At 45.8% G+C, this 21,184-nt stretch overlaps 1 protein-coding gene across 1 annotated transcript; it reads right to left on the reverse strand.

Moving 5' to 3' along the window:
* Positions 1 to 1,184: 1,184 nt before the first annotated feature.
* Positions 1,185 to 20,951, reverse strand: LOC124710563 (trypsin-1-like). The gene is made up of 7 exons (XM_047240935.1): positions 20,889 to 20,951; positions 18,467 to 18,565; positions 11,497 to 11,636; positions 7,979 to 8,076; positions 6,228 to 6,334; positions 3,454 to 3,647; positions 1,185 to 1,362 (listed from the first exon to the last, which is right to left on the reverse strand). Exons 1-7 carry the CDS (start codon positions 20,935 to 20,937, stop codon positions 1,219 to 1,221), a joined length of 831 nt encoding a protein of 276 aa, XP_047096891.1. The 5' UTR covers positions 20,938 to 20,951; the 3' UTR covers positions 1,185 to 1,218.
* Between the last annotated feature and the right edge of the window lie 233 nt (positions 20,952 to 21,184).

Consider the following 21,184-nt stretch of genomic DNA (forward strand, 5'->3'; position numbering starts at 1 on the left):
TCGCGCTATTTTCTCAGAAAGACTAATTGTCGATGTTGCCTGATCCTAAATTACGAGTGCACAACACTACACGAAAACTGAAAGAGAACTATAGCTTTATCGTGATACACTGAAAACAGTGGACAGTCTGCATCCAAAGTTGCTGAATCTAATTGAAGGAACTACGTTCCTAGGCATCAAACGTCGACTGAATAGTAAATTAACTCCTGGCATAGCTTTATTACAGTTAGTGAAGTCGATTAGTATACAAGACATGCACTTTAGTGAAGCAGCGTCCAGTCAGAGGCAGGTTACCCAGCGTTTCGCTATATCACTTCAGATAAGTTCCTTCAAAAAGACCAATCTTGCTCTGCGTCTCATCCTTTCCCAACTGAGTCAGCTTTCCGCTTCTAGTCACCAATTCGTCTAGGACACTTAAGTATTAAAGTTCCCGTTGCCTTCCTGTAGCTTCGGTACATGTGTGTAACGAAGCTGAGTCTTGTAATCCTTGCTTTTCAGAAGTCACTGATGCTATAAAAATCTTCCTTTCAAATTGTTAGTGGTAAGCCAGATGTGAAGAGCTTATTTGTGGTACAGGTCCATTACCTCCACTTTTCTGCCTATAATTCTTCTGAAATCAATGATGCAAACAAACAGAAAGAAACGTTCATCTCTAGCAAGAAGCCATATGCTTGATTCTTTCTGGAATCTCAACTGCAGATTTTTCATCGCTCTTTTAACTTTAGGACTCTGTATCTCAGAACGAATAAAAATGGACTTGTACCACTATTGAAATAAGTCCTTCATATGTGTTCTGCAGAACGTGGTGATGGAAATAAGCAGAGTGCAAAGCTGCACCCGTAAACATCTTTGTTGAAGAGCTTGCTGCTAATGACATTCATAGCAGTACGTCTTTGCAGATTTAAGAAATAATGTTGAAGCCTTTCATTCCCTAATAATTTTCCTGTTTTCCGAAAAGTTCCGTTCGTCTAGGAAGAACGTCGCGTGCATTCCAACTTTATCGTTCTGTAGTTTGTTTACGATTCTGTGTTCTTAAGACATTGTAGCTCCGCCCTTTGGAGCGACTAGTTATTTGATTGTTCAGTGAGAATCAGTGAGTTTCATCATTGTTCAAGAGCCTCGGTTTCAGAATGTAGGGAAAAAATAAGACTGCAGGTTTTTTTTAGTATTTTTATTATGCGTTAATCAATCAAGATCACAGGTCCCATCGTGAAGGGTTTAAACGTACTGGCTGACGAAGTCTGTGAAGGAAGACACCCTGGTGAAGACGGAAGGCGCTCCGACAGAACCGCAGGGGATGATTCCCCAGGACACGACTCCGATGAGGGTGCCGTCCTGGGCCAGTGGGCCGCCGGAGTCTCCCTGCAGAGAAAGAAGTCAAGCACTCAGCATGCGGCACACCCAGTGACATGTGGATTTATCAGATAGTGAGGTTCTGGGCTCGTAATTAATACGTCTGTTGGAGATCATTATAGAAGGCGTGTTTTTGTTTTGAGTTATCGTCGTCTTAACTATGGCCTACTTCGCTGTATAGTGTCAAACACGTGTCGTAATTCGTTCCCCGTGCAAAAGACTCTTCAAAGAGATCGAAATTCATTGAAAGCTTAGTGAATCTTAAGCAGAAATCACCACAATAGGTGAAATGGTTTCCAAAATTCTTCGAACGTTTAGATATGGCTTTCTTTACAAATGTTGATAATGAATTGCAAAGTGATCGATTATTACTCATTATTGAAGACGCGGTGTAGAACGTTGATGCAGAAGTCCAAGAGAACGTGTAGCGCTGATCTAGCACCCGGTGATTACTAATTGCTCCTGAGTTTCAAAAGAAAGAGTCAGTGTCAGGACGACAGTTCTTACTTAAGAAATAGACCTCGTACAAGCCATTCCATCTGAACTTATTACTACCCCGTTAATCCTTTTGATCTTATCTTTTGTGTGTGTGAATTCCTAAGGGACCAAACTGTTGAAGCCATCGGTTCCTAGACTTAAGCAGTACCTAAACTAACTTAAACTAACTATTGCTAAGAACAACACACACACCCAGCCCGAGGAAGGACTCGAACTTCCGGCGGGAGGGGTGCGCAATCCGTCACATGGCGCCTCAAACCGCGCTGCCACTCCGCGCGACTGATCATTTGATCTTTTCTTTTCTGCATGTTTAAAATAAGATTTTTATCAGTTTCCTCATGCCTGTGTGACTGCTTAGAGCAGTTCAGAGTGTCTTGCTCGTTATGTTTTTTCACGTAAATGCTTATCTTGCAAGATACTGTAAGTTCGAGTAGCTTTCATTTATCGTACAAATGATGACCTATTATCGGAATGATCCAGAAACTGCAATCAGTTTGACTGCCACCAGTAGCCCAACTGTGAATGCTGTTGACTGTTCCCAATATTGTCTACCTCTGTAAGAGAACTAGAAGTTAAGCACTGATGCAGCTACCTATCTCTTCAGTGAACTCCAGTTTCTACGTTTCGTGATGGTAAAACACCGGGTGATCAGAAAGTCAATATATATTTGAAAACTGAATAAATCGCGGAATAATGTAGATAGAGAGATACAAATTGACACACATGCTTGGAATGACATGGGGTTTTATTAGAATCGAAAAAATACATACGTTCAAAAAATGTCCGACAGATGGCGCTTCATCTGATCAGAATAGCAATAATTAGCAAGACAAAGCAAAGATGATGTTCTTTACAGGAAATGCTCAATATGTCCACCATCATTCGTCAACAATAGCTGTAGTCGAGGAATAATGTTGTGAACAGCCCTGTAAAGCATGTCCGGAGTTATGGTGAGGCATTGGCGTCGGGTGTTGTCTTTAAGCACGCCTAGATATGTCGGTCGATCACGGTACACTTGCGACTTCAGGTAACCCCAAACCCAATAATCGCACGGACTGAGATCTGGGGACCTGGGAGGCCAAGCATGACGAAAGTGGCGGCTGAGCACACGATCATTACCAAACGACGCGCGCAAGAGATCTTTCACGCGTCTGGCAATATGGGGTGGAGCGCAATCCTGCATAAACATCGTACGTTCCAGCAGGTGTTTATCTGCCAGGCTGGGGATGATGCGATTCTGTAACATATCGGCGTACCTCTCACCCGTCACGGTAGCAGTTTTGCTGTCGGGCGCCATCTGTCAGACATTTTGTGAACTTTTTTTGGTTCTAATAAAACCCCATGTCATTCCAAGCATGTGTGTAAATTTTTACCTCTCTATCTACATTTTTACGTGGTTTATTAAGTTTCCAAACTTATACTGACTTTTTGATCACCCTGTATGTATTCGAACAACACTCGCATACCTGAACGGAAAGTTTTGAAAGGGTTAACTGATGCAAGACGTCTGAAGTTTTCGTGAGTGTACAGATTCCATTACTCGCTAATACCGGCCTCCCGCTGGGGCACAGGCGCCGCCTGCGGCTCCGGCAGGCTACTTACCGAGCAGGCGGAGATGCCGCCGGTCACGGGCCCGGTGCAGATGTTGTCGTCGTTGAGCTCGCTGTCGCCCAGTAGCTCTGCGCACTCCGTGTTGCTGACGATGCTGACTTCGACCCACTGCAGGATGTCGGGCACGTGGGGCAGGATTCCAGTGCTGGTGCTACCCCAGCCTGACAGGATCGCAGACGATCCAGCTGCAAAACGGAAGGTCTAGCTCGTCACGTCGCTCCAAACGAAACACAACCGACAGATATAGAGGTAATTTACGGTGTACCCCAAGTAAGTGTGGTTGAACCGTTACTGTTTACAATATACATAAATGATTTGGTAAAAAGTGTCGGTTGCTGTTTAAGGCTGTTCGATGATGATACGGTTGTCTATAACAAAGTAGCAACGCCAGAAGATAGTAGCCATTTGCAGAATGACTTCAAGAGAATTGCTGAATGGTGCAGGCTCTGGTAGTTGACCCTGAACGTAAATAAATGTAACATATTTGACACACATAGGAAAAGAAATCCACTGATGTACAGCTGCGCTATTGATGACAAACCACTGGCAACAGTATATGCCGTAAAATATCTACGAGTAATGATCCGGAACGACTCTAAGTGGAACGACCATATAAAACATATAGCGGGAAAAGCAGATGGCAGATTCATAGGAAGACTCTTACGGAAATGTAACTCATCCAAGCAAGAAGTAGCTTATATGGCACTTGTTCGCCCGATTCTTGAGTATTATTAATCTGAGAGCCTTACCGGATCGGACTGATAGTAGAGGTAGAGAAGATCCAACGAAGAGCGGTACGTTTCGTCACGGAATCATTTAGTCTGCACGAAAGCGTTACGGAGACACCCAACGAACTCCACTGGCAGACGTTACAAGAGAGGCGTTGTGCATCACGGAGAGATTTACTATTGAAATGTAAAGAGAGCCCTTTCCGGGAAGAGTCAGACAACGTATTACTTCCCCCTACATACGTCTGGCGTAAAGACGACGAGGAGAAAATTCGATAAATTGGAGCCAGCACAGTGCCTAATCGACAATCAGTCTCCCCACGCGCTATTCGCGAGTGGAACAGGGTTGGAGGGCTCAGTTTGCGGTACAAAAAGTAGCCTCCGCAACACACCATTAGGTGGCCTGCAGAGTATGATGAAGATGTAGAAGACGCTGTAAAATCTTCGGTAACACAGAACAACGCCACATTCCTTAAATGTTCATCCATCGACTGCAGCGTTCATCATAGCCTAGGGTTCAAGAGCGTGTAACCAGTGACTTCAAATCTCATGAAATACGAGTGTTCATAATCAAAGTTGATATTAGTAGAAAAAATTACTGTAGTTTACAGGTGACAGGTGGGATTTGCATGGTGGAGTACGCTTGGAACTTGTTTGTACTTGTTAATTCAGGGTACCCATTTGTTTTGAATGACTCTGCAGTGTTGCCCTAAAGCGCGTGATCGTGACTGCAATTATAGAACGACCCAGGTCCGATTAAGGTGGGCATTAAGTTCCGTTACTTGTGATCATTTACAGGAATTAAACAGGAACCGACAATCACGCAGCCATCCAAAGAAAAAGAGAGATATCTGTAGAGGCGAAAGGGACCACGAAGTAACTATGAGTTTAGTTTACACAAACTGCTGCAAGTGACTGAAAATAATTCGCCATATGGTGATAATTATCTAGCGGTCAAGGGAAAGGAACGGTAAGAGACAATCATGAACAAACATGTCTGCAGGACAGCATCACAGCACTCTATTAAAAATAGACATTTTATGAATTTATAAGGCAATAAAGCAGTTGACAGTGACACGCAGGGGTAGAAAGAGAAAGGAAAATAAAACTCGATAGTATAGATAGCTAGATAATCTCCTCGTTTGTAATAAAGATGGGTTGTGCAAACCGGAAAAATGTTTAGCATCATGTGATTAACTTTCCTCTATATCATCCAACGGTAAAACATCACCCTCATCCAACTATGGCAAAACGTTTTTGGATAAACAGTATTTTTATTTCTGATCAAACAGAATCAAGCTATTACTTTCAGGTCAGTTCTTACTATATATTCTAATTTGAACTAATCTTGCGTGACACGTGTCTATTTCACTCCAGCTCAGTCACTTACATGCACATATCTCTGTGTGGCATCACATCTAGAATATGCGCAAATCGGCTGTTCCTTCTTAATGAAACGGTAACATGGGAAGCAACAGTTGGCCATTTCATAAGGCTGACACTATCACTGTTGAACAGGTATACGGTCGAGAATATAATTATAATAAGACGTCTCTGACAGAGTAAACAGGGAGGCCAATTTGAACCTGCACGATTACCTCTGACAGCAAAAGATGGTTATAGGCAGTCTGAACCAGCGAATCATTTTATAGATATACGTAAAAAATAAGTTGTTGAACTTGTAAGCAATCTTTTATCGCTATGGTTTATTCTGCAACTATCACTACATAGCAAACGGAAAAGAAATGACTAGACTATGACGCCGCTAAACACAAAATATGAAAATAAATGGGAGAACAATATCCTAGAGAAAGAGTAGACTGCTTTTTCGTTAAACAACATTCCTACGCTGTTACATAATACGGCACATTTTTAATGGAAACCTCAACCAGTTACAATTTTTATGGCTAGTCTGCTGCTTTGCATTAAAAGTTTTCTGTAAACAAGTGTATTTTCTACGCTGTGGATATGGCCTATAGCTACTACATTCCAGTAACAGCGACTGATGACAACATCAGACACGGCCTGCGGACTTACCAGTGGGGACGGATCCAGCGGTGGGCAGCGAGATGGCCTGCACGTTGCCACTCAGAGACAGGCTGGACTGCAGCAGGAAGACGGCGATGTCGTTGATGGCGACAGTGCTACAACAAAGAGCACAGCCCAACACCTTAACACTACCTCCTATTCCAGCAATACGTTTGTGAACACGGGTGTATTGAGTGCCACAGGCCAACCTGGTTCATAACTGTAGGGCAACGAATGTGCCACAGAAATTAATCACCTGTGTAGAAAAATGAGTTACCATCTCCCCAAGTTAACCTGTTACGCATAAATCACAGAACCAGTTCATCTGTCATTCTCACTATTTGGACCGCTAAAGCACTCAGTAACAGGAATAAAACAATATTCGGAGATTGTGTACGCTTGAAGGGGTCGTCTGCCAACAGACAGGTGCAACACGTAATCGTGGTGTTATTGGGTTTGGGGTGTTTGGTAGTACTACCACTAGAATGGTCCTCCTCACACCATGTATGCCAGTCTTCCGTTTGGATGGCGCCACTACACTGTCGCCGGCCTGCTAATGAGCTGCAGTACGTGCGTGCACGCAACGGCTTTCGTTTGACCGGCAGTTCAGTAGGACCCTCTACTCATATCCAGTTATCTATGGTTCCGTCTCCAGTTTCTAATTTATTTTGTTTCTCTCGAGGTTTATAGATGAGAACTACTGTGTCTGAAAACAAACTGGTACGAGTATCAGTTAATACCTCTGTATGAATATGGGATTATTTCTAGTAAGGAAATGAACTTCAGGTGAGTGGCTGCAGAAATTCATTTCCTTGTGATAAATCAAAGCTTGCTCTTCTACTACGTAAGATACCTCATGTGATCTAACATCTTTGACCAGCGTGCATGTTCACACCCTTCAACAACGGAGATTCGTCTCATTGGACTTTATAAAAGCACGCTAAATTACGTTGTAAGTAGAAATTTAGCACATTTTCAGACGTACACCCTGCAGTGGCGCAGAAGAAAGCAGAGTTGAGTTTAACGTCCCGTCGACATCGAGGTCATTAGAGACGGAGCACAAGTTCGGATGGTGTCAAGGATGTGGAACGAAATCGACATTGCATTTTTAAAGGAACCATCAGCTTTGCATTCCTTTTCCTGGACTATGCTTGTGGATAAAAATGACTTCAATGTTCGTCACGAACATGAGGGCTGGTAAAATTGATTTTCAGGTTCAGGAGTTACGGAGATGGTAATATTTTCTGGTACATTTTAGTATTATTTGTTGTAGGAGCGATACTTAAAGTTTTCATTAGTTCTCTGGTGTCTCCAACCAGCACATTAATAACTGTTAGTTTCAGTCAAGAATAATATATTGCAGATTTTAGTAAGTACTAAGCTGCAATCAACAAAGTAAAAAAGTTACTAAGGAAGGTTTGCAAGTTAAACCTTTTATCTCTAGTCACTAATGTGCCTTCTTCTTCTCATGGGCATGGAAAACCGTAGAATGAATGTTCATCCAGACATTGAAATAGCTTGTCAGTCTGTTTGCCTGTCACATATGCTACAGCCTTAAGATAGTTAATATTTCAATGGCCCCTTCAGTGACATATCTTGTTGCAGGTGATCTACTAATACAATGACTGCAACTTCCTACATTTCGTTGTGATACATACCACAACTGTTTTTGAAATCACTATTTTTGGAACTTTTTGTATGGGCAGGTCAGAAATTCACGTTCCACACGCTTTCCAAAGAGCGGCGGCTCTGAGACTTACCCCACCATCTCGTAGTCCGGGTGCACAATCTGCTCGGAGACCTGGCTCCTCTGCTCGATGGACGAGTCACTGCTCAGGGAGTTGATACCGGCGACGGCCTGGAACAAGTTTCAGACATTACGATTGAGGCTTATTATTAACCCTTGCTAGCAAAGAAGTGCAATACGACTTTATACTGAAACAACAGAGAAACCGTCTTGGGAGGTGTGTCAAGATGTCTTTGATGTCAAGATGTTGCTTCAATATGCATTTGTCAACCTATATCAACGACCATACTTAATTCCACTATTACGTGATGAACAAGCCATGCTACCACTCGTAGAATGGCTGTGCATATTATTTAACAGCCTTCTGCACGTGTATACAGTATAGACATACACAGGCAGCTACCGTAGATTGCCTGGCAGACAACCCATCTGTCGTTATTTCAAATGGTTCAAATGGCTCTGAGCACTATGGGACTTAACGTCTGAGGTCATCAGTCCCCTAGAACTTAGAACTACTTAAACCTAACCAACCTAAGTACATCACACACATCCATGCCCGAGGCAGGATTCGTACCTGCGACCGTAGCAGTCGCGCTGTCCAAGATCTGTCGTTATTTGTTCGTCCCTTTCGTTCACCGTTAACGACATAATTCAACCAAAATTAGGGGTCAATATTTCCCCACATTTTTGTTATACTTTTCCTGAAGGCTATGCACTTTTATTGTCGGTCTGGCAGGATGGTTCCTTACATTTACTCAATGCATTTTCCGCAACGAATATTGCTTTTATTCTATGACTACGCTATGTGATCACATTACTTCTTCGTGAGACTTTTCTGCTGATTGATCTTCCTGTAATCTGACATGCCGAAGATCTCACTCAGTTGAGCAGTGTAAAAAAAAAAAGGTTGTATTACTCACTTTGTCTTGTAGCTACTGAACTCTCTTTCGATCGTCGATTTGTCGTCCTTACAATCGATCCAATACGCTCCTCCGACTTTATTCCTCATCGTAACGTTGCAGTTAGCCATTTCCCTCAAAGTGACCGAGTTTAGAACAGACAACCACCACAGTACCGAACCGAAAATTATCGTTTAAAGTCCCGTCGACAACGAGATCATTAGAGACCGACACAGAACTCAGAAGGTAACGGAATCTGCCTTCTGCTCCTTCACATTATCCTCTACTTTTACCATATGTAAGGTGTGCTGCATTTCACTATCAAAGACGATAGACTATCTATGTGGTTCCATGTTTCCCTAAAGTTACTCACGACGCCATTATATTTCGAGTGTGACGTTTATTCGGGGTACAGACTCAAATACTGGCTGCTAAAAGAGTCTCCCTTTTGCGAAGATACTCCCTATATTTGATATTAGTCGATGGGATACTAACGTGCCGAACGACCTTCATAAATGTAGAAATGTTGTACTTTCTGTACAGAAGCCAACTGTACTGCAGTTTTAAGGCAACAAATGAGTCTTTGTTATTGCCTGAGTTTTCGTCTTGACTGCAACGTTTCCAGGTTATATACCTTGCCGTAAATTGCGTACAGCGATGTTCTAAGTACGTGCCATCAGTTGTAAGAATACATAGTGCCTGTTCTTTCGGACCACCCATTCATGTAAGTGATGCAACACACTGGACAGTGAATTCACAGCCATGAGTTACATTCGACCTCCGGCGGGAATCTAAGATTAGCAAGCATGGAGGACATGGATGGGGACTGCAGATAGGAGGCGCTTGGTGGGTATGTGAGTAGGCCGGGGAGCGTATCGAGATAGTCCGCGCATGAGAGATAAATAACATATCCAGGTGGTGTTGTGGTTAACGCAACCGCTTAGCAAAGAGGATACCCAAGTTTCAAGTCCTGGTATGGCTCACATTTTCACTCGTCGCCGCTGATTCCGCATAAAGTACCAATGATGTCGTTAGTTTCTTTCCTTTCCTTTCTCCCCTCCCCTCCACCCTTAATTTACATAACTGTTACTGATAGTTAAAACTAAAAATTGAAAACTTTATAAATGGTTGTTGGTCTGTTATTTATTTTGCTGGAGAGTGAGTATCTGCTGCTAGTCCATCTTCATTATCTTGTACGTCTCACTGCTCCGTATGATATGTTACATTGCAACGACTGAAGACGATACTAACACGACCACTCCTAGAAATAGATTTTTCTCTATACGTCATGGCAAGCCATTTCATTTATACAGGGTGAAGCGAAATTCGAGCACTCGGGCTTCTCAGCGTGATTCCTCACATGCAAGCGATAAAAAAATGTCTCTCACAAAATTTCTGCCGGCGAGCACATCCGGCAGAGAAAGGACGTTCAAGAGTGGCAATCTGGCAACACTGTAACTACATGAACGGTAACTACCTCTGACAGCACATTTTACTTGTGCTGTGCAGTTGGTGCAGTGGATGAAGTTCTGGGTTAGCACGCAGGACGTCGAGGGTTCAACCCTGGGTTGCGACGCATATTTTTATTTGCTAATTTCATTCTGGCATCTCATACTGTATTATATACCGTTTCTTACGTAACATGTATCCTAAATTTACATTTTATAATGCTAAACACAACAGATACATGGTTAGACAAATAAGAAACAGACAGTTGAAACAATTAATAGCACCGTGGTGATAACAGATAGAAATAGTAACCGAGTTCGTACATTATTTACAAAGCATGTTGCTAGTCCTACTGATAACGTAAGGCCCTTACGAAATGGAGTGGACCTGAATGAGGTAAGAATAATAGTTGTGAACATTAGAGGAAGGCACAAAGAAAACAGGTTTCGCATCTAGTAGATGAAGTGGTGCGAATAAATTCGAGCCCACGACGTGGAAAGGGCTTCTTTCAAAGCTGACCAATCTTCCATTTCTACGATTATAGTATGTAAGTACAAATATTTTTCGAAGGACCCCCTGCAATAGCTGTTGATGATTAAGATGCCAGATACCGCATCACCTGGACTACATTTTCAAAAAAGAAAACATATGCTTGAACCCAGGATCGTACCCTCGACCTCCTGCATGCTAACCCAAAACATTATCCACTGCACCAACTGCACAGAGCAAGCAAATTGTCTTGACAGAGGTAATTACTGTACATGTGGTTACAGTGTTGCCAGATTGCCACTCTTTAACGTCCTTTTTCTGCCGGATGTGCTCGCCAGACGAAATTTTGTGGGAGACATATTTTTATCGCTGGCATGTGAGGAGTCGCGCTGGGAAGCCCGAGTGAGCGAATTTCGCTTCACCCTGTACAGTATTTCAGGTTTACTGTTTTGTGCAACAAATGGAGTGTTCTCACAATACCAGTTGTATAACACGGATGATGAGTCGCCTCGTTTGGACCAGTGTCATCTACATCATCATCTAACAAAACATTCGTGCTAATACCAGTTACACGACATTGGTCGAAACGACGTTCAGAAACTCGTCATTTAGAGTGAAATTTCAACTGCTATTAGTATCTGTGGTTGTAGTCGACTCACACGTAAGAATGTTAGTGCTTAGGCGTGCCGCTCACCTCGTAGTGTCCGACGAACAGCGGGTCGGCGCAGTGGCCTGCGGTGACGAGAGCGTTGGCGCTGACGACGGAGGCACCGCACGTGTGCGACGCGATGCCCAGCATCACCCACTGCAGCGACACCTGGTACGGGAACTGACCTGCACACACAGAACGCCGGCTCAGCACCTGCTGATGCCGCACTCCTCACAAAGGACAATGTCTACCAGTAACAGCAAGCAATGTCAACTGTAAGCGGTATGTGCGCCACGTGCAGTTGCAGGGGAAATGAACGTTGCTTTGATATCCCAGACAGACCGGGTTTGTCAGTACCCACCATGGTAGCCGAGAGCGCCCAGAGTCGGCTTTCAGCCGTGTTACCGTGCGGACGGGCTCGGCGCGCCGGGCAGTGCTCCGCAGGTGTTGTTGTTTACCCGCTAGCGCGCGGTCGCGTCGTTGTCTTGCCGTATAGTACCTGTACCGACCCGACACGGCGTTTTCATATCGAAAAGCTACAATCAAACTAACGTTAAACGCATCGTACACGAGACCGAAGGCCCATGAAATTGAATGGTTTCTACGAGACATCATGCACATCGAACCACAAGAACTGATAGGAATTCATCTGTCTATTGTAACCAGCACAGTGTACCTCAAACTGATTGACGAAGCGGCCTGCGACAGATTACTCCAACGATCTGCAAACGGCTTTCGCTTCTGTCACGCAGACGGTAACGTGAGCGTGGTAGGAGTTGACCATGCTGGCCTGGGGGTGCGTACCGTGCGCATCTTTGAACTACCGTTCGAAGTTCCTGCCAACCTAGTCGTTGATGCGCTGCGGCCATACGGCACAGTTCTGAGCCACACAGAGGAGAAATGGAACACATTCGAAACGTACCCTGTCCTTAACGGGGTACGACAAGTGCGCATAGAACTTAAGAAGCACGTTCCATCGTATGTTTTCGTTGGTGGCTGCCGCGCAATTGTTATATATGATGGCCAACCGAGGACCTGCTCGGGCTGCGGCCAGGAGGGCCATGTTAGAACCGAGTGTCTGCAGCGCCGCCTCGTTCAGGTGCCCCGCAATGAACTTCCCCAACGATCCACTATGACCTCTCTCCCGCTAACATATGTGGAGGCGGCACGACATGATGTAATGGATGACCAAAACCTGCTACCTCCTCAAGCCGCTGCCAGCTCCGTTGGAGAGTCAGCGCCGTCGACGACGCCGCAGCCCAACGGTGCAGAGGTTCCTACAGCCTCCGCCAACCGCAGCGTCGTGGGCACCCAGCCACCGTCACTGTCGGGATCAGACACAGGGGTTCCTAGCGACCGAGACTGTGTCGAACCCCGCCCTCCAGTGGATGTCGAATCTCGGACCCGAAAGCAAAAATCACCCAAGCGACACAAGAAGAGGCGATCGTCAGCTGACGAACAGGACAGGAATGTGAAGCTGGCCGAAGACATCGACTTCGTTGACTCGCCCACAATTGCAACGGACTCCAGTGGCATCATTCACCAGAAGGTGCCTGAAGACAAGGAACACTCTCCTAAATCTGGTGGCCCAGAAAACGAGGCGCACTGCGTCGTCTCCCAAAATGTGGGCTCCTGTGAAAGCGTCCAGCCCCCAATGACATCACAATCGTCTCTTGGTGATTGGGCAGACGATATGGAGGCAGATGATGCACAGCAAACATCGATATCTCCACCAGAGCCCATGGCTGACATTGAGCCCGGAGGGCTCTGCCAGTCAGGGACTCCTACGGCACAGTAATGCACAGCATGCAGATGGATGGCTGTGTGGTGTGTGGTGTGTGAGATCACTGTGGGATTGCACCGGCACACTGCCTCCGCCACTTGATATGTCTCAGTCATACCGTGTGGGAACAGTCAACGTAAATTGTGTCCACTCCACTGTCAAGACCCGCATGTTACACGACATGATCAGAGCGGCAGACTTGGACATTGCCCTTCTCCAGGAGGTCCGTCCCGAGCTGTGTTTAGACCTATATGGCTACACAACGTACAGCCTATCCGTAGGTGATGGCGCAGGAGGAACGGCCATCCTTCTCCGAGATAGCATAGACGCGACGGACGCGACGTACTTGCCGAACGGGCGAGGCATCGCACTCACACTTGGCGCAGTGCGCCTCATTAACGTCTACGCTCCCTCCGGTAATTCTCACCGTGGTGACAGGCATGTCTTCTATTCGGAGGAGTTGGCCCCACTTTTGCAAGGAAATATGGACCATTACATAGTGGGCGGCGATTTTAACAGTGTTCTGCGGCCCGGGTACCAGGTACCGCATTGCGTCCCATGCCCGGCTCTACAAGCATTGATACGTGATCTCGCGCTCCACGACACATGGCTCTTACATCATGGGACCCAGAGTGGATATATGCACTTTACCAGCCATTCTGCCAGTCGTCTGGACCGGATATACGTCTCGCGTGCCCTCCGCACAGCAACCCGTGATGCAGAACTCTGGCCGACGGCCTTCACGGACCATCTCGCGTACATCTGCACTGTCACCTTGCCCCGACAACTCACAAGACGCAGCAGGGGCCCGTGGACGCTGAACGTCTCCCTCCTTCGCGAGGAAGCGTGTCGGCGAGCAGTCACTGACACGTGGCTTCGATGTATCAGGCGCCTGCCTATGTATGCTTCCACGTTGCTGTGGTGGCTGGGATGTGTCAAACCTGCCCTCCGAAAGACCTTGATGGCCTACGGGCGTGACAGATCGAACTGGCAAAGGGCAACATCGGAATTTTACTATACAGCGTTACGTGAGCTGGCGACGCAACCGCCGTCTCCCGAACGTCAGATGTCCGTACAACGCATCAAAGCTCGTCTACTTCGCATCAGGACAGAGCAGCTAGACGGTGTCCGCATCCGTGCGCGAGTGCAAGACTGTATCCCCAACGAAACAGTGTCAGTTTATCACATTGTGCGCGAGAGGCGCCACCGCAAACGTCAGCTCATTACGGCGGTAAACACGGAGGACGGCGGGCGCGCAGTGACACAAACGGACATCGCGCACACGTTCGCCAGACACTATGGGACCTTGTACATGGAAGATCCGCGAAATGTACGTGATTATGACGAGCTGTTGCACGATTTTCCCGCCCCTCAGGACGAAGCACCCGATGATAGTCTGCTGTTGCCCATTACACCCGACGAGCTGACATCGGCCTTGGCACGTGGAGCACCGAACAAGTCGCCTGGACCGGACGGTTTACCCCTGGAATTCTACCGCACTTTTTACCACCTTATGGGTGACAAGTGGCTCCAAATGTTTCAAGACCTGATCCGCCCTGATTTCACTGTCCCCACAGAATTCACAGAAGGCATCTTGATCCCAGTTCCGAAACCGAATGGTGGTTGTAGGTGGCAGGATTTTCGCCCACTCACACTCCTCAACAACGACTACAAGATCTTCGCCCGTATCCTCTGCGCGCGTCTCCACACCGCTATCGGGAAAGCCATCCACACCGATCAGACATGTTTAGGTGGTGTCAGCAACATTCATACGGCGTTAGGAGCATACCGCGACGTAATTGCTCTGACGGCGGCCTGCAAAATACGAGGCGCCCTTGTCGCCGTAGATTTTGACCACGCATTCGACCGCGTCGATCACGGCTTCTTACGCGTAGTTTTGCAACACATGGGCCTCTCTCCGGAGTCTGCACAGGTGGTCCTTCGACTGGTCCACGGAGCGCGCTCCCGCATGATGGTCAACGGTTATCAGTCTGGTCTCCGGAGTCTGCACAGGTGGTCCTTCGACTGGTCCACGGAGCGCGCTCCCGCATGATGGTCAACGGTTATCAGTCTGGTCACATTGTTGTTGGACGGTCAGTGCGACAAGGGTGCCCCCTGTCGGGCATATTATTTGCTGCAGCGCTTGAACCAGCTTTACATGGTCTACGGCAGCGATTAACTGGTATCTCCTTGCGGGACGTGACCTTTTGTTGTGGTGCATACGCCGATGACGTGGTGTTCCTGGCCAGATCAGAGGATGAAATGCATATGGCGCTACAGTGGCTACGCCAGTACGGGGCGGTCGCTGGGAGCGTCATCAACGTGAAGAAGACAAAATACATAGATGTCGGAGGGGGGATTTCCCACACAACGGCGGTGCCCTTTGACAAGGTGCCCATACTCAAGTGTTTAGGAGTGCAATTCTATAGCAATGTCCGCCGCACGGCGGCGGCTACGTACCGCCGGCTCCTACACCAGACACGTGCTCTGCTGCAGGACAACAAACTGCGTCGCTTGGATATGCTCCTCAGAACACGTTATGTCAACACCTATCTTGTCTCAAAACTGAACTATTTTGCGCATATCCTTCCCTTGACAGCTACGATGGCCGACAGATTTCAAGCAGCATATGGACATTTCGTAAGCCCGCAGCGGGCGGGCGGTATCGGTTTAATTCACGTATATAACCGTGCGCGATCGCTTTATCTCAACACTATGCGTCGCACGTCGACCTCTGCCCACGCCACTCTGACGGGCACCCTGATAGCGGAAGTGGCACCACACTCTCTGCATCCCCCGGTTTCTGTGGGACACATTTCACCGGTACTCACCCACATCAGAGACTTCTTTATTGACTTCAGCTACTTACGGTCAGAACTTCCGACGACACGGAAGCCCAGCACAAAAGACTATTATCGCCTCTATCAGCAGCGGCAACCTGTAAATACGGTCACCCACAGACATCCTGAAGTTTCCTGGAACACGGTGTGGCGAGCGGTACACACACCTTTTCTACCTACGACGGTGCGTTCATTGTGGTACGTGGTTGTGAATGGGAAGTTCGCTACTCGTCAGAGGCTACATTCCATACATCTGACGGACGACCCCTTGTGTCCGACATGCTCAGTCGCTGACTCGGATGCACACCATCTGACGTGTGCTGCGACCAGCGAGTGCTGGCTACTGACGCAGCGCATGCTGGCATTACTCTTGCGACGATTGCCGGAGTCTATCTCCCCTGATGACGTATTGCGCCCCGACGTCGTATACTTCCCATCAACCAGAACGAACGCCGTTAACTGGCTAAAAGGCATGGCCGTTTACTACATATTTTGCGATGCTCCCAAAGGCACACTCGACTTTTGGTCCCTATTGATGACGACACATGCAGCTTTCAGCCGCCGCCCGAAGTACAGAACTCGTTTCGCAAATTATTTAGGTTCGTTATTTGCGGATCCTCTTGCTCACTGGGGCGTTCCGGGTATGAGACGCTGAAAATGAAGAAGAATCCTGGAGCATATTCATCCTCTACGGACAGAATAGGGGTGAACCCCTCCCAACAGACGAGAAGACGACTTGGACGCTCGGCTACGGCAGTTGTAGGATCTTTCTTTGTAATGAAACAAAAATAAATCTATAATACAAAAAAAAATGTTATAAAAATTAAAGAAATAAATAAATAAAAAGAACAACATCGACAAACCCACTCCATCCTCATCCTGATCCTTCGATCCTCGAACTCGAACACGTTGCTTGGGCGTGGCGGCGGGATGGCCAGGCTTCGGGTGTCGACCCCTGCCCTACCCGTCGTCCTGTTCCTGCAGCGGTTCAGTAGTACAAAAAAAAAAAAAAAAAAAAAAAAAAAAAAAAAAAAAAAAAAAAAAAAAAAAAAAAAAAACGCTAATGCGCTGCTTCCTGGACTAGACGAAGACAGCTGGGGTACACTACTTACGTCCCGGGGGGTTCGGGGTGGCGGCAGGAAGGGCATCCGGCCACCCTCTGCAATCAACACTGCCAAATCCGTAATAAACAGCCGACCCCGCGTAGGAGCGGGACAAAGGCTCCGAGGGAGAAAGAAGACAGACCGGGCTTGCCACCCAACCTCTTCCGCAGCAACCTCACTTAGTGACTTTCGCACGTTTTCAGTCCAACTCCGTAGCTAGCAAGGTACCTCACTGACCGCCTGACTTTCCCCACAGTGTTCTGGTATTTTCTGCACTCAGCACATGATGGTTCAGCACAAGAGCCATGGCGTTTTTTTTGACTAACACCATGAGTTATTTACCTTTCATAGTTTTATTGATTAGAATTCTAAACGAAGTGCGTTCGGTTTCCTGTCTCCTGTGAAAATGAAGTTATTTTACAAATTCTGAACATAATACACTCAAGGAGGCCTTGTTAGGACAGCACAGGGTACTCATTCGCAACTTTGTAAATCAATCGAGCGAACTGCGCACAGTTCGGTTTTTCCCGTTAAATCAGTGAGGGACAATCAAGCAGATTCCGCCCACAGACAGCAGGCTGGTTCCACGTGTACACCAACTAAATAATTACCACAAAAACTGAAAAGAACACACTTTACATCGTGCACATTACTCTCTCTTTCATCCTACACGTATGTACCATGGAAATAGTAGAACCATTGTAAAGTCTACCTAAGTACAGCTAACACAGACTCGCGATTACCACGGCTATTACCTGTCCACAATTCAGTTTTAAGATCTCTCTTACGCTGACCCACAGGCTATACCGTTATCTTCCGATGGTCTCCTTCCATTCCTGCTAACAGACGTAAGGCTGTAGCTGTTCTCTAGAATGGGTCGCACTAGTCTCTTGTGTGCAGTTCCTTCAACGGATGCACTGCACCAGTGCAGCCTCGTGTCAATATGAATTACTAATATTTTCCCAGTTTCAATTTGTTTCGTTACTTGAAATGAAAGGAAGTTTTAACAGATCTTGTTTAAGATCCGCTGCACTTCCGGAACCCCTCTCGAAAAATTTAAATTTTCCATTTACATTCAATACCGTTGACGTTTAAGTCCTCCAAACGTCGTATTTCAAAGACTTTCAGTCGATTTCTTTTTCTTTCTTCCCCGTTGTTAAAGTACGACAACCACACGCTGCTTTGGTAACTCTGTTTGTTCACATACAAAAGCCTATTCGACGTGCTGCAGTTTACGGCTCACGTTTCAGTACATCAGAAGACAGACAGGTGCCATTGGAGTGACTTACCCAGGGTGGCATCTGCACCACCGACGATGCGGCCGTGCTTCAGGCCGAAACTCCTGTGGGGCCCGCTGTGTGGGACACGTCGGATGGGCAGCTCAGCCGCTGCAACACAACAGAAACCATTGTCATTGTGGTATTAACACAAACAAAACATTAACATGCAAACAACCTTCCTCTTTGACGACAGAAATAATCTCAATATTTAAAAAAAATGTAGGTGATATGTGGCATAGTTGACTGAAATAAATCGCGATGTTGGTTCAGCTGCCTGTCCCAAAATGTGTTCTGCACACTTTGGCGTCTTTCCTAGCGGATATGTGCGAGTTGTGCCGCATATGTATTTTTTGCAGTGTAGGTGAATGTAATGAATCCGTGCATAATGCAATGTTATGTTTGTGTCCTATGTTGATGATGATGATGAGGAGGAGGAGGAGGAGGAGGGAAGGGAGATGAAACCCGATGCCAGCATATAACCTATTCCTCTCACAGAGCAGTGTCCGCAACTCGCGGTCTAGTGTCTAGCGTTGCTGCCTCTGGATCGCGGGATCCCGGGTTCGATTCCCGGCCGGGTTGGGGATGTTCTCTGACTGAGGAATGGGTGTTCGTGTTGTCTTCATCGTTTCATCATCACCATTCGTGACAGGGATTCGATTAGACTGCGTAAAAAATAGGACTGTGAAAAAAATTGGAAGTTTGAAGACACAATGGACTTTATGTATATTTTTGTATATTTTAATTATTTTCCTCCTTTTCCCTTTTTCAGTCTCTCTTAAATTTCGATAAAAGTTCTTTAACAAACTTTCTTATGCACTGGAGACGAAGCAACCACCTGACATCATCAAATCAGCAGCCCACCTGTTTGTTACAGTAAGCTGACGATGGTTATACTACAAGTTGCATTCTTTCCACACGTCACCTCTCCCACGTTAGCAATAGTTCATCAACATCACATCCGAAACTGGTCCCAATCACTCCATTAGAACATTTTTGTCTCCACCGATTTTGCCTCTGGCAATAATTACAACATAGATCTGATCTCATCCCCAGCATTGTTAAATGTTATTGTTGAGAGATAGTGAACAACATCAAAATCTGCCCTTTTAAAATCTTTTTCAAAAATTCTGCCCCCATTCAAATATGCTGAAAACTCAAACCAGACATAAATGGGACGTCGAGTGCTGTTCTTTATCATCGCTTACTTGCAATTGCTGGCGTAATTTTCGTGCTTTAATTAAGGAAGTATATGTGTGTCTGGCGAGACCACTTAGGATTCGACAGGTTCGTATCTATGCATAAGTCATTCGATTTAAAGTTCGGTGACCTGCTAGTGAACACGTCATAATCAGAATTACCGTACTGTGAACAGTTATTTCTACTTTGTAACTAACGAAATTTTCCAGTGTATTATTGGTCACAAAATGTTAACTTTCTTTCGACACAAGTTCAAACCAGAGAGTTTGTTTAATGGTAGTATATTTCTTCTTTTCTGAGAAAAAGTAAATAAAAGTATTTGATGCCATAGTTAGTTTTCAAGATGTTGTGTAGAACTGTTTATTTGCGATTGTATAAGAGTTTTTCAAAATCGGATACTATTAGATCTTTTCAATTCAGTACAACCATTAAAACCTATTTTTAAACAAAGAATTCAGAAAGCCCATTCATATTACACTGCATGTGGTCTACTCTGCCGTTTCTTCTTAAACATTGTTGATTCTTTATATCAAACAATCGAGTAATAACATCGTTTTTGCCCCAATTCGTTTGACCAGCCCCATAAAAATCTTTTCCACACGATCAGTTAAATCTCTCTTCGGACCCCTTCTCAGTCAGTCATTAATCCTCTTAGAATGACTTAAGTAAGTGATAAATTAATTCAAAAGTGGAAAGAGTAACAATAGAGCTTGCATTGTTTGGACGGGTGGCATTGTTAACAGACTTCGCTACTGCTACGTCTTCCCCGCAATTATCCTGCACACCTGGTCTCGCTGAGAGTTAGGGCTGAAAAGGTAATAATGTTAGGGTTTAACATTACGTCAACGGTGAGGCCCTTAGAGACAGAGCACAGGCTAGTAGGACTGGAGAAGAGGAGGAAAAGTGCCAGCTGTGTCTTTTTCAAGGGACCGCTCCAACGTTTGCCCTTAGTGATTTAGAGAAATCACGGTAAACTATAATACTGATGTCCAGACAACAGTTTCAACCATCGTCCTCATGAATATGAATTTTGTGTTTTAACCAATTCGATTCCTTGCATCTAAATAATACGGAGTGTGACATACAGTGGTTACAATGTCCCTGGAAACGATGGGGACTGGAAAGCAGAAGAGCGGCTACTACGCATTGAGCAGCAAGAGGGCCACATGTCTTGACAACAGATTACTAACGTACAACTAAATGTACAGCAAAACAGAGAGCGTTGAACACTCACCAAGAACGCAGGCTGCGAGCGCCAGCACGAGAACGGTCTGCCTCATCATGATGGACCTTTGCGAGTCTGAAGACGAGGTGCCCCGCAGCGGATTCCCCGCATCTTATATACCCACTTCTCCAATTACAAGAGGCTGTCCTTTGCACCTTCGACGAGAGGGAAGGCCACATCACATACTTTGAACGTCTAATCAAACTGTCTGATAACGAAGCTCATTTGTCTGATTAGAGGAGAGACCTGAAATTTTAGCAATCAACTTCTTATCGATAAGTACTGTTTGATAGTATACTTACATA

The sequence above is a fragment of the Schistocerca piceifrons genome, chromosome 1 (genome assembly GCF_021461385.2).
Source record: "Schistocerca piceifrons isolate TAMUIC-IGC-003096 chromosome 1, iqSchPice1.1, whole genome shotgun sequence".
NCBI classification, from domain to species: Eukaryota; Metazoa; Arthropoda; class Insecta; order Orthoptera; family Acrididae; genus Schistocerca; species Schistocerca piceifrons.

What these genes read in the sequence shown, in the direction of transcription:
- LOC124710563 (XM_047240935.1), bottom strand. Translation starts at nt 20,937, where the DNA reads ATGATGAGGCAGACCGTTCTCGTGCTGGCGCTCGCAGCCTGCGTTCTT. An exon ending in GCTCGCAGCCTGCGTTCTTG is followed by an intron (nt 18,566 to 20,888) that starts GTGAGTGTTCAA and finishes GTTGTGTTGCAG; the next exon opens with CGGCTGAGCTGCCCATCCGA. An exon ending in CGCTGGATCCGTCCCCACTG is followed by an intron (nt 3,648 to 6,227) that starts GTAAGTCCGCAG and finishes TCCGTTTTGCAG; the next exon opens with CTGGATCGTCTGCGATCCTG.